The 14,631-nt window shown below is 35.5% G+C and overlaps 1 protein-coding gene across 1 annotated transcript in view; it reads left to right on the top strand.

The window, feature by feature from the left end:
• The window catches only part of HDAC9 (histone deacetylase 9), a 970,134-nt gene that overhangs the window by 96,346 nt on the left and 859,157 nt on the right, over nucleotides 1-14,631 (top strand). Inside the window, exon 2 of the mRNA XM_077122309.1 lies at nucleotides 3,048-3,170. Coding sequence (XP_076978424.1) covers nucleotides 3,149-3,170 — 22 coding nt within the window. The 5' untranslated portion in view covers nucleotides 3,048-3,148. The remainder of the gene's footprint in view (nucleotides 1-3,047; nucleotides 3,171-14,631) is intronic.

The following is a 14,631-nucleotide window of genomic DNA, read 5'->3' as shown; positions in this document are numbered from 1 at the left end:
TAAGTATAGAATTACCATACAACCCAGAAATCCCATTTCTACGTATATACCCAAAAGAACTGAAAGAAAGGACTCTAATAGATATTTGTACACTGATGGTCATAGTTACACTATTCACAATTGTCTAAAGATGGAAGCAACCCAAGTGTCCATCAACTGATGAATGGATAAATAAAATGTGGTGTGTGTATATATATATATATATATACATATACATATATATATAATATAAAAAGGAATAATTCCATAAAAAGGAATGAATTTCTGATCCATGTGGCAACATGGATGAACATTGATGTCGTCTTTTTGAGTGAAATAAGCCAGATGCAAAATGACAAATATTATATGATCTCACGGATATGAAATAATTATAATAAGCAAACTCATAGAGTCAGAAAATATGGCATATTTTACCACGGGCCAGGCTGTGGATAGGGAATGGGGAATTAATTCCTAATTAGTTCAGTTTCTGTTTGAGGTGATGGGAAAGTTTTGGTAATATATAGTGGCAATGGTAATACAACATTGAAATATGATTAGCACCTTTGAATTGTATATCTGATTATGTTTAGAAGTGGAAATTTTAGGTAGTATATGTGTTAGAATAAAAATTTCAAGAATAACAGTGATGAAACTGAACAACAAAAAAAGTGAACCCTAATGCAAATTATGGACTATAGTTAATTTTACAATTATAATAATATTCTCTCATCAGTTATAACAAAGGTACCATGTCAATGCAAAATGTTGAAAATGTGGGCAGATGTATGGGAACTCGATATTTTCTTCATGAGCTTTCTATAAACCTACAGATTCTCTAACAAAAAATACAAAAAAAAAAAGAAAAGAAAAGAATATACCAAAAGCATTTACAAAATGTTTCAGATTACAATGTAAAAAAAAAAAGAGAGAGACAGAAAAAGGACTCTCAACGCCTGAATAATTAATTTAGATAGTCTCTAAATTCACACCTCCTGCATTTAATTTTGATTTGCTTTATCTTTTTTTTTTTTTTTTTTTATTTTTTTTTTAAAGAGAGAGGGAGGAAGGGAAGGAAAGACAGAGAAGGAAGGAAGGATGGAAGGAAGGAAGGGAGGAAGAAAGAAAGGGAAACATTTTTAAACATTTTCTTGTTTTATTATATTTTGTTTGTTTGTTTGTTTTTTACATGGGCTGGGGCCGGGAATCGAACCGGGGTCCTCCGGCACGGCAGGCAAGCACTCTTGCCCGCTGAGCCACCGCGGCCCACCCTGATTTGCTTTATCTTTAAATGATGAAGACATCTCAGTTTTCTCACGTATAAAAAAGGGTGCTGAGAAGTAGTTATCTGTTAGCATGGTGGTTGTGAGAATGATACCAATGTGGTGATATGTCTATAATCAGTTAGTGACGTATACAGAAGTATGCAAATAGTGTCATATAATAATAAATACGAAGTTAATGTTTTTTTTTTTTAAGCCAGTGTCAGCATGTCCATTTCCTGACCCAAAAATCAAGAGTTCTCTGGTCTTCATTTTTCATCTTTCCTTTTTGTAGAAATACTGTTTCTTCATCTACATGGAAATTAAGCTTTTTAAGAGAGTGCTTATATAATTAGCATATTAGGATAATTTTTGAAGGAGATTTATAAAAATGTGTAGTTTTATTTATACATGTATAGTTTAGTATATATCAAGCACTAAAGATGTGAGGAGAAATAGCCTGCTAGATTTGATGACTATATATGTTTTTTTGGGGGGGTGGAGGGGGGTACATGGTTTGGAAATTGAACCTGGGTCTAGCTTTTTTTTTTCAATTGGATAATTTGAGAGTTTACAGAAAAATCATGTGTAAAATATAGGATTCCCATATACCACGCTGTTAACACCCTGCATAGGTATGGAATATTTGTTACAATTCATAAAAGCACATTTTTATAATTGTACCATTAACTATAGTCCATGGTTTACCTTAAGGTTCACTGTTTGTGTTCTATAGTCCTGTGGATTTTTATTTTTTATTCTAGTAACATATAAACAACCTAAAATTTCCCCTTTTAGCTGTTTGAATAAACAAATAGCATATTTCTATTTAGGGACTATTTGAAGTGTATTATTGGTGATGTTATATATAAGTTTTGAAAGGGAGTGTGTATGTGTACTGCTTTATAAATTTGGGCAAACATAGTACCAACACTTTCAAAATACTGATGGGAAAATGAGATAATAAATATGTTGGAGCCTCAGGATAAAGAGATGTCGAACTCTCAGAGTTATGGTATCTGTCTGTAAAAATAGTCCATTGGGGTATCCTATTTTAGTATTAAAAAAAAAACCTCATTAATTGTAAATTTTAAAGTGTCTTCTCCCCTCCCCTCTTTTATTCTTAAACTTTGAAGTTCCAGTAAACTAAGTGTTAGGAAAATATTCTCCCAGTTACTTTTTCCCCACCTAAGTGTCTGGAAGTAGGAGTGCATTCAAGTGGAAAGCAGAAAGTCCCTTAAATCCCTTTCTAAGGACTACTGTTAGTGCCACTCCTAGAAAAACTGTGCCTGCTATTACTTTAGTCTGGAACAAGACTGCAAAAGACTTCAATAAGAAATAGAAATTTTAATGGGAGTTTTCTGTCGTTTCTATAGTTTATGGCCTGTTTGTTCCCTTTTTTAGTCCATTACTATTCTTTTTCCAAGAGATTCTTTATCTAGGAGGAAATCTTGAGCAGTGGTGGTTCAAAATACTATGTAACGAGATACACATATCTAAAGTTAAGAAAAGATTTAAAATTTCTGTAATATAATAGCAAGTTATAATATATAGTAAATGGTAAATTAATTATACTTCCTGCTCATAGATTCCTCTCACACCTATTATTTTATTGCAGTGCACACACTGTTCCTGTGATGTAAGCAAGCCTGGTAGGTTTGCTCTTTTAGAGGCCTGGGATGTTTGTGTGACTGCTCCAGGACACAGATGAGCTGGGGGCTGAGCTGAGGAGTGGGGCCATGTCTCTGTTTCATTTTCGGCATAAGATACCCATATCTTATACATTGCATTTTTCTCACATTCTAGATTTCTCCTCTGCTGGCCTCTCTGGGACTGACATCAGCAGCTGAACGAAGGGCGTGAGTCCTCAGCCTACCCCACGGAGAGACCTTCTACTGCTTCCCAGGATGAGCTCCCCGGCGCAGCCCGGTTAGTCTGGTTGCTTTTTAAACTGTTACCTGACTTTAGGTAAAAAAAAAATGTTACTTTGTGTTGCTTCAAACCAAACAATTTAGGTCATGAAAGGGCAGTTTTTTCTAACTAGGATTGGTTGATATAATAATGAACTTTGAATTTTATATTCTATTCTAATCCTCTGTTACTAAACCCACTTTGCTTTCTGGGCAACTAACTTCATTTACATTGTTATCTGAGCAATGGCTTTTAATTCTTCAGTTTCTAATGTAACTTCTGGATTTAATTTTATGAAGTTATGAATATTTACTAAATGTGACGTAGGCATCTAATTCACACCTGTACTCTTTCTGCCCTTATGTTTGTCTGTTTGCTTTAAAACTGTGGCGTGGAGCTTTGGAAATCAGCCCATGCACTGGCTCCGCCTGCATCTCTGTGATACTCAGGAAGGATATTTCTCTTCCACGCCCTTTGCTGTCACTCCTGTTTCCTATATACATATTTTATTATAATCTCAGCACCTGTTTCCTCTGAATCCAGGGTGATGTGTGTGGTTCATGTCATGCTGTGATCAGAACAGCCAACACCTTTTCCTCCAGCAATGGGCCTCCCTTTTGGAACAAACACAATTCAGGCCCTGAGGATGATGAAGTAGTTTAGATCTGACGTATTAATTCATAGGCAAATTTAAAAAGAATATTCTGCTTGGATCATTACAGGAACATTTATTTCTGTATATTCTTTTTTGAAAAACATATTTCTGCATGTTGATATCCTTGAGTTATCCAATTCTCTAGGTTGAAGCTATAGTAATATTATTTCAGGGTTTAGAACAGAAGCAGTCGTGCCAGGATTTCCCTCCTGGAGAGCACACCCACATTAGCTGCTCTATGATTCCACTTTCTCATCAGCCTTTCTCCTCATCCCCAGCAGGTCACCGACTTGTATCTTGAATTCAGAACTGGAAATTATTGGAAAGTATAGGTGATTGTGGATTCTAAATGCTGTAGTAAATACACCCCAGTCTTTAGTCCCAACCATAGTTCATAATTGGCATCATGTCATAAGGGACAAATAGATGAAGAATTACCTAGGCCTATTAGCTGTGAGTCCATATCCCCTATGATTTCAAACTTGACCATGCATTAGTATCACTTGTTAAAATGTGGATTGCTGGGCCCTTGCCCAGAATTTTTTATGCAGTATATCTGAGGTGGGGGCCAAGTATTGTAATTATTACACCTTCTCCCAGGAGATGCAGTGCTGCCTAGAGACCACACTTTGAAAACAACTGGTCTTTCCTCCTATACCTGTTTGTCACCTTCCTCCCCGCTCAGCCCAGCTGAAGTGTGTTCTGTGAGCACACTTATTTTCTACTCTCCCCAAGTCTCATAAGTAAACATGGTTTATTTACTGCCCATCCAAACTTCCCAAGAGAGCGAATGGACAGATTGAACAATGGGAAAATAGAATTTATGGTAGTGGCAACAACTGTATGCAAATGAAACATTTGAAAAATCTTCTGAAATGGACACAAAATTCAGGTACCAACAAGGCTAATAAAGGCTGAAACTAAAGGAAAATTTTGAATCCAAATTATAAAACATACTAACTTTTAAAGGTTGCGAGGATAGCAATTTCAATCTTGATATGGCCCGGGTTTTTTTTTTAGCATCCTTCTAACTTGTATGCACTTGGGCCAACTTGATTTTAGGGACACACACATAATCCTGATAAAACACTACAACTGGCTAGATTTCCAGGTTAGCCCATGAAAACCTGTTTTGCAATGAAATGAGTACAGAAGTATTTGGACAATCTCAGTAGTTGAAAAAGGGAAACAGTGCAGTGTAATAAATATTTTAAAATTTACATGCTTAAAAAAAAGTGGTTCAAATTGCAGGAAGATAAGCAAGTGACAGATTTTATGGTAATACTTCAAAGAGCTTTGATACCATAGAGAGCTTCTCAGGTTGATCTGTATTATACCAATTTCATTCTAAAAGTAATGTTTTTTTAGGGTGTTGGTATGGGGTTAATAAAGTTTTCTCATCTTATGTGTGGAACAGAGGTTGGGGATGAGATTTTTTTTTTTTTTAAGTAACTGCTAGGGATTAGAGTCTGTGGGGCAAGAATGTTATAGAAATGGTATAATGGTATACCATTATATACATATATATATATAAAATGAAGGTCAGAGGTAACATGCACTGAACTTTGAGAGGTACATGAAAAGCCAAACAGACGTATACATGCACCCTGTTCCTTCTGAGGGATAGGAGATAAGCGGTATGGAAAAGACAATCTGAGGTTAGATAGGAATCTTATTGTCTACCCAGCATAAGTGGTTGGTTGTTTAGAAAGTGGTCATGAATATGCTTCACGTGCATATGAGGAAAGAAGTAGGCACATGTACAGCTCAGCTTTTTATACTCAAGATGATAACAACTTGTAGCATTTTAAAATTCAGACTTTCCATATGTAAATATATTTTAATACATGTGGTGGTCAAATAAATTAGATTCTCTTAAAAAAAAAAGATAAATTTAAATAATACCAAAAACTTTTATTAATCCTATATAGTGATCCTCAGTCGCAACTGGAAATATTTGACATTTGAAGTCCGTAACTGTCGGACTACCTGAATTTTGATTATATGATATGAAAATGTTCTTTGGGGCTTCTGTTTTTTTGTGAGAAAGTTCTTGCCAGCCACGATGATTGCTCCGTTAGGAAAAGGGGAAAGGCTACGTACGATAAGTGAAACAACCACTGAATGAAGCTCATTTGACTTCAGGATGATTAAAAGTTCCTTAGGTAATTTCTTTCTTAGAAATAATTTTGCTCTATTGACAATGGTGTTATGCAGAGGTTTCAATCAACTCTGTTGGCAGGGAAATTTTTATAAATAAAATCTGCACTGAGGAAAGTCATAGCAAAGGTGCCAAGTGGTAAGCAGTTCTTGTATTTATTGCAAGGAACAAACTATGATCAGAGAGTTGAAATGCACTTTGCATTTGTAAAGGAAAATGTTTTGGTCACAAACATAAAAACACTTTCCTGCTATTATTAGCCTGCATGGTAGGGTGTCCATGCACATTCTACTGGCAGAGAAATAACCTGGTCATTTGGCTTAGAAAAGGTGTTTTCCTTATGTCTTTTTTAAAAATATCTAAAAAGAGAATTAAATTGGTCTTATGCAATCACTATTCATTTATTTTGCTTTTGTTCCACAAAGAGCTCTAAGGAGTTATTGTACTTCAGGAAGAAAAATAGACTTTAGTTGTTCCAGAAATTCTTTTAATAGTCAGCGTTTCAGTCTGAGTATTTACGTTTGTCTTGAAAATTGGTTCTGGGATAATGTGAATTCTTGTTTTCCCCATGCACTGATACCATTCTCAAAAAATTCTCCATCCATATTCAAATATAGTTGATATCAAATCCAAAATATTATTCTCTTGATCATGTATTGAGTCAAACAATACATACTGAATTTTTTTTTGGCGTGGGCAGGCACCAGGAATATACCGATTTTTGTATATAGAAGTCATTGGTTTTAAATTTAAAGCTGCTACCCAATATTGCCCTATGTTAGAGCACTGGGTCTTGCCCTTGGACACTCAGGAGCCTGAATGGATGGAAGACTTTCTGCATCAGATTGGCAGCTAGCTGCTGCAGTTGAGACGTTCATTCATTCAGAAATTGTTAAATCACTTACTTAGGCAGAGTGTTACCTTGTAAGGACACAAAATGTACTGAAACATGGTTCTTATCATTACAGACAGTAACTTTTGTGGGAGAGACAGAAATATAAATAGTTTAGTCCATTCAGTGTGTTAAGTGTTTTAATAAAGCAGGAGCAGAAATTCATTTTTTTTCTTTATCATAGGATAAATGATATCTCTAGTATTTTAATTTTTAATCAGGAGTGCCAGATCCCAGAAAGAAAGACTTTAGGGTTCAACTGATGTAGTATTTTCAAAACATGACCGTTCATAAAAATCACCTGAGGCACTTGTTAAAAAATACAATTCCCCTGACCCCTCCTCTCTATAGAGCCTTATGCTGTAGACCTGGGGGGAGGGTACTGGATAGCTTAATATACAGTGCTTTTTGCTACTACTTGGCAAAAGGCAGAAATGCTCTTTAATAATACAATACTAATGTTTCTCATTTTGAGATCCTATAAAAACTAAAAACACATAATTAAATCCTATCTCAATATAGGTTTTCTCCTGTGAGCAATTCAGTTATTCTTTCCTCAGATGCTAAACAAATTAAGTTAGTGCTGTTGAAACCCAGAGACTATAATAATTTGTGGGGAAAATTCTAGTGGTATACATGTAGTCTTTGCTATTGAGGCTGTTTTTATATGGAGGTGAACCAAAGAGATTCCTATTAGGTAGAGCACATTTTTTCTCTCAAAAGAAGTTTGAACCTACTTTATCCCCTGACCAGATTTTTCAGTATAACACCAAGATTATAGAAAACATGATTTGAGCCAAAACATTTTTAAGAGTAAATAAATTGGAGAGCCTCCACTTAAAAATCATCCCAGGATGAGCTTTAATTTTAAAGAATCTAATTTTCTTGATGCAATTTTGATGAAAATTTGTCCAAAGGAATTTTCCAAGCATAAAACACAATGCGCTTGATGCCTCTGGAGTTATGAAATGCATGTGACCTTAGAGGGTTCTAGATGAGTTTGGAAATAGAGGTGCCATGGCTGAGCTGTAAAGTACCACAGCCTTAGTTTTCATTATTTCCCTGTCACTATGTGGACGCCACTGTAGAACACTTACCCACTCATAGGAGTGAAAGGATCAGACTATTTGTATCAGCAGAAGGTTTGTGGTAAGATCTTGAATTGTATTTATTTTCTTTTCTCATTGGCAAATCTTGGGCAAAAATCAGCTAAGAGCTTTTATTCAAGCCCCCGTTTTGCCAAACAGCTGAATCCTCTTATAGAATGTAGAGCAGGTTTAACTAATGATCAAAAAGTTCTTTGAAATATAAATCGTTATGGAAATGCTAAGTAGTATAAACAATTTGAGGGCACACATTAATAAAAGCTTCACTGCAAGCATTTTTAAAGAGGACTAATAAAAGCTTCATGGTTCAATTAATACAACACAACATTGGGTTTTCTAGAAGCATATGGGACCCAGAAGACCTGCCCCTGTTTTTAGAATTTACGAACTCTTTAATGATTCACCACTTTACTCCAGTGCATTATCCACTGGGTGCCATTTAGTCATTAAGTAGGAAACTAAAACCAGGACAGAGCTGCAAGCAAATATCATAATGTCCAAGTGGGTATTTTTTTCTTCAGTTTGCTCCTGATATGCTACACTAAAAAATGAACGTTAAATGAAATGGAGTCATAGGACAAATGGGTTATGGCTTCCCTAGCTGAATGTGAATATTTGGCTTTTTAATGAAGTACAGGTAAAATCCTATCACAGCAAGTTTTATATTGCTAAAATATTTTCAGGCTCTCAGCCAATTATCCATTTAAGTATTGTTTTTGACTAGTCTCTTTTTTTAACTACTTTAAGTGATTCATTCTTCTGCCATTGCTAAGCCCAAACTTCTCAATCTGATACTCGAGTCTGAAACACAAATCTGAGGGAACATTTTATTCATTTTTCAATTCCTGATGGACAGCGCTTTAAGAGAGAGGCACACACCTTCTCCCAGAATGTTCAGAATAAATTTATTGTGCACCTTTATTTGTTCTCATATTTTCTTTTCGCAATTAATGATGAACACCATTTTATTGTGTTCATCATGGTAGCACTGCAGGTAAGCTCTGTAATGTAGAGGAATCAGAAGTTTATTTCTCACTCACATAAAGACAAAGTTTTTCTTACTGGTTGGTTGGCTTCTTTTCTATGGCTATTCAGGGCTGCCAACAACTTCTACCTTGTGACACCCCTTCCTTTAACTTTGGATCGCAGTGTCAGTGTGTTCATCTACATCAAGCCTGTGGTCAGGCAATGGGGGTGGTGGATAGTGCGTGGAAAGTTCCCATGAGCGCAGCACTTCTGTTCGCATTTCATTGGTCGGAATTGAGTCACATGGGCACACCTCATCCAAGAAGGCTGGGAGAAGCTGGTCCAGCAGCAGTGCAGGGAGAGGAGGAAGCAGGGTTGGTGAGCAGCTGGGCAGTCTCCAGCACATTGTCTTGAACATTTATATCTAGCAGTACAGACATGGTGTTTCTGCCCACAAGAAGCAGAGTATTTCATAACAGACTCTTGATTAAACCAATTATTAAAGACTTAAATAAGGATCCTTTAAAGACAGATAAACACATTAACATCAGGGCAATAAGCTTACCTACATTTTCTGAAGTTGCCTAAACAACCCTGTTTTTTATGAATCATACTAAATACTGAAGCATGCCCAGTGTAATTGCTAGAAAATTCAAGTTCCTGTTATTAGTGGGAACTCTTTAGAAAATGGGAGTGAAATGTATAAATGTATGTTATTATGTGTCCTTAATTAGTGTATACAAGTCATGTCAGTTTATCTGAAATTATAGTTGTATGTATGCTGAGGAAGAAGTGCTTTAAACTTAATATTCACAATTTTTAAAAGTTGCTCTTTATTAAATATTGGGGTCACATTTTAAAATGCCTTCATGCCTTTTCACAAACACAATTATCAAACAATGCTATGCTATGTTTTCTGAAGGTCCGTAAGTAATATTTTGGTACATATGTGAAATCCAGATGAGCAGCCTTTCGTCTACAGGCTTATGTAGAACTTTTTTTTTTTCTGTATTAGCTTAGGATTTTCTTTTAAGAGTACCAAAACTTTGTGTGTGTCTGTATGTATGTGTTATTGGGTTTGCATGTATATTTATGGTGTTGTTGAAATATTATAATAACTCTCAGGGAATACAGAAGTGTGTAGAACTGTGTAACTATACTAAATAATCCATAAATGCTTTACTTTCTATGGTTTTCTGTATATTTCTTAATTTATCTGTGATCCTCTGAGAATGAAAAAGCCTTCGTTATAGCACTTTTGTATAGAAATCAATGTATAGTAGCCTTCTCCATTTATAGTTTATTGCTTCTCATTTGAGGGGGAACATTAGAAAACTAAGGTCTATGTTAGATGACATTGTTAGTAAGAGGAAATACCCAAATGTCTCTTCTATGAGCAAAGTACATGTTTTATTTTTTTCATAGCTGTTGTAATTACATTCCGACTGTCTTCCTATCCCCTTTACCTTCTTGGTTCTTTCTCTCTTAGCTATATAGAGTTCCAAATTTTTGAGTTTCCAGTAGCTGAGGCATTATTGTGGCATCCGTTTTGCCATCCTTGTCCTTGCAAGTTGTGATCAATAAGTTTTAGCAAGCATGTCCACGTAATAATATCTAATATGAAAGACTTATGACTAAGTTATTGGTGACTTTTTCTTTAAAATCTTGTATATTTTCACAGGAAACAGAGAAAATCTGAGGGCGTCTGTGAAATTGTTTTAGTCTTTTTTTTTTTTTCCAAGATAGTTTTCTGGCATTTGAGTATATAAAGCTTATAATAGATAGTTGTTCCTCATATAGCATTGTACAATTACCTTTCTCCCAGAATCTTAATTTCTAAGAAGGGTTTCTCTTCATATAGTATTGTAATTCTACTGGTAACTGATCTGAGTGAGCTGAGAATTTAGCTTTGGAGTTGGAATTTTCCATAATAATATCACACGTTAGAATTCTGTGAGTCCTGAGAGAGAATAGGTAATTGTAGCAGCACATATGTGGGCACTCATCTTTTATCTTTCCCTCTCAGAGAAAATGGTTCTACAGAAAGAAATAAATTAATGAGAGTAACTAGTCATGGGTTTGGACTCTGGAAATATAAACATGTTTAATAGAACTGGTCACAGTTTCTGGATCTACTATTACTGAAAAGGCTACTTGATCACTTCAGGATTTCCAGTGCTTCCTGGAGATCCGAGACTTCTGTACAAAATAGGTAACGCCAGAACTTATCTTGAACCCTTCTTTTAAAAATCTTTATCTGATACAAAAAAATATGGCAAGACATTGTGGTTATTTGGTTTATCACTGGGATCCCAAACGCATGGACAGTGGCATTTGGGTAAATGTTAGTACAAATTGGGCATGAAAATAACCATTAACCTGGTGAAAGTGGAATAATTCTTTATGCAGTCAGAACTCCTATCATCTGTCTTGTATTTTTAAAAAAGTAATGTGTGAAGTATTATCCACCTCTTGAAAGGAATGAGATATTGATAACTGCTACAACTTGGATGACCCTGGAAAACATGCTAAGATAAGTGAAGTGCCCAGAACAGGCAAAGCACAGAGATGGAACTCAGACTGGGTTCGAGAGACTGGGGCGAAGGAAAGAATGTGATGGCTGTTTAATGGGCCTGGGGTTTTCCTTTGTGGAGATGAAAATGTTTTGGAACTAGATAGAGATGGTGGTTGCACAATATTGTACCAAATTCCACTGAATTGCACAATTTAAAAGGGAAAATTTTATGTGAATTTCACCTAAATAAAAATAATAAAAATACTGTGATTAGAAATATTTTAAAAACTGATTTAAGAAAATAAAAGCATCCCAGTTTACTGGTATCGCTATGAAGATTCTTTTTGTGTTATTTCTAAGGTAGTATTTATGTTATATCTAATGAGTCTATATTATGGTTTCATTTCTTTAATGGTTGGAAATGGGATGTGTTTGCTTTGCTTTATTGTTTAAAATGAATCAATAAATGGGAAAACTGATTTCAAAGGTAATAGTAAATCAAAGACTGGATATAGTAGAAATTAGTAGCAAAATTGGGGGAGCCAATTTTAGAAAAAGGAAAAATTAAATATACTGTACATAATGGGTGGTATTGAATCTATAAATTTCAATAAAGCATGTCAGAGTTAATTTCTCCCTTCTGTTGGGAATTGATGAAAGGTCTATTCTTCTACCTTCCTAGCTTTCCTTCTTTAGTTTCTTCTATCCTGCCTAATCCAGAAAGAATTGGGGATCTATATAGTCAAATAAGATTTTAAAAATAGAATACATGAGGGGGAAGGGAAACGAAAGAAGGAATGTTGGATAAGATAAATATTTTTGGTACCAGGCTTAGTCTCTGAAAACTTCTAGAAGAGGACACCAATTTGGTTCAGAGCTTCCACGTGGCAAGTCTGTTTTCTGCAGTGAGAGTAATCCTCCTCCTGCAGGAATCTGATTGAGTGACTTAGTCAGGAAACATCTGTAATTGGCAATCACCATCACCTAAGCTACAGAAGGTCCCAGCACCCTGTTCAAGTTAGTTTTCCTTTTCCTCCTCAGGGAAGGCTGTTCTGCTCACCCATGGTGCTCTATCCTTTCCCAGGTCCTGCTTTCCTGCACGTATGCTTGTGAGCATACCTTCCTCATTGCTGAAAATGCCCACTTCCTGCCCAGCACTTTCTTGGGAAAAATTTCTTTACTATGTCCTTCAAGACTTGGCTTCAGTTCCCCTCTTCTGGGAGCCTTCCTGGGTGACCACTGCTTCCTCTGACATCTATCACCTTTGTCAGTTATGAAATTCACCTCGCAGTGCTGGGACTTGTCAGCTTCTCTGTCTTCTCCAAAAGACTGTTTTTTTGTTCTTAATTTTACTTATTTATTTATTTTAAATATTTTTATTTAAAAAAAACAAACAATGCACTTGGAACCACCAAAAATGGATATCTGAGTTAGCTTATCCATAGGCATATTTAAATAAAATATCCAAATAATCATTGTAAAACCTGTGTTTGGCACAGTAAGTTTCATAAACCAATTTAAAATTAAGGCAACAAGGAAAAATTCTACAAATTCAGATAGCAGAATTTCTAAGCTTTTTGAGGGTAAAGGATGTCTTTCTAATATTATTATTATTATTATTATTATTATTATTTTTATTTATTTATTTTTTTGTATGAGCAGGCACCAGGAAACAAACCCGGGTCTCCGGCATGGAAGGTGAGAACTCTGCCACTGAGCCACCATGGACCACCCTCTTTCTAATATTATTTTTAGTATATTTATTTTTTTGTATAAGTAAAGCAATTGGCTATTTCATTCGTTTGCTTCGCTACTTAAATAATAAAACTCCCTAGCACATAACAGGAACCAAATCGTGCAGAAGAAAGGACACTTTGTGAGGAGGCTGTTGGTAGCAGAGCCGGGAGTGTGAAATGGGCAGAGGGGTTAAAAATATCTAAGCAAAACCCAAACAGCTTGATATGTGTCATGAGTCAAAGCCCTTCTCTTTGTTTTTTCTTATTTTCTCATTTGGTGACTTTCTATTCTTTTCACCTCTTCTGAATGAGTTCTGAGATGTTCTTTTGCTCCTATTTAATGCTTCTCATCTAAATGTTTTCTTTTCCCCCAAAGTTGGCTAAATCTGTTACTTGAACAATGGACACTGTGATAAAGTGGTTACTTTGGCAGACTTTTGGCCTCATACTAACTTCCCTAACCCTGGTCATGAAGTCACTAAATTTATAATTGCTGGAGCCAGCACAGAGGTACAAACAGACCCAGCACTAACCCCCCATAAGAAATATGACTATAATTAAGAACAGTGGAAAGAGTAAGAGGAATTTGATTTGTATGAAGCCGAAACAGGTTTAAAGTTATAGTTTAGAATTCATTAGTTTAATACCCTTTAAAATGTAACTTTTTAAAATTAATGCATTTTTTGCGTACTTGTGTTATTAATAGTAACTTTTCTATGTAGTTGTTTTTGAAGATCTTCAGTAATATATGTGCAGTAGAAAAAAAGCTGGTTTGAAATTTATGATTTTCAATCTATATTTATTTCCATTCCTCTTATTTAAAATAATTAACTTACAAACACTTTAATATAATAATTGAAGCCTTCATAGAGATTAGGATCTTCAACTTTGTGTGGTCTCCATTAAGTCTGTGCTTTTGGCTTTGTTATTTGACAGCTTTTCTGAGTGGCACTTGTTGGGGAGTGTTTGAAATTTATCTGGTCAAATAGGGTCCCTTTCCTATCTGGCCAGGAAGTTCATTTTTCAAAGCATCATGGAAAGAACAGATGTTGAACAGGCAAACACCACATGCCTTTCACTCACCCCTCTGAGGAGCTTCTTTGGGTAGGCTTTTGTTTGTAACACACATTACTCTGAATGATGCAACGGCCCAGCCTCTGTGGGGTAACACTCGCTGACAATAACGCCAGAACCCATTAGTTGATCACAAACTCCCTGAATCCACAGAGACAAGCCCCAGTCTAAATGAGTGACTAATTCTTAAACTACAAGGTAAATGTTGGTGACCTTAGGGAGAAGGGACATGTTAAGATTAGGTTGTTTATTCTGCTTGTTATAAACTGTAAGATCATTAAGGAAATGTTTACATCCTGTTGTGATTATATGTGCTTGCCAATATATGGGGTGAAAGGTATTTGATTTTCATTTTGTTTCTGCTTCCCTTATAT

The sequence above is a fragment of the Tamandua tetradactyla genome, chromosome 1 (genome assembly GCF_023851605.1).
Source record: "Tamandua tetradactyla isolate mTamTet1 chromosome 1, mTamTet1.pri, whole genome shotgun sequence".
NCBI lineage: Eukaryota > Metazoa > Chordata > Mammalia > Pilosa > Myrmecophagidae > Tamandua > Tamandua tetradactyla.
This window is presented reverse-complemented; position numbering and strand designations above follow the sequence as displayed.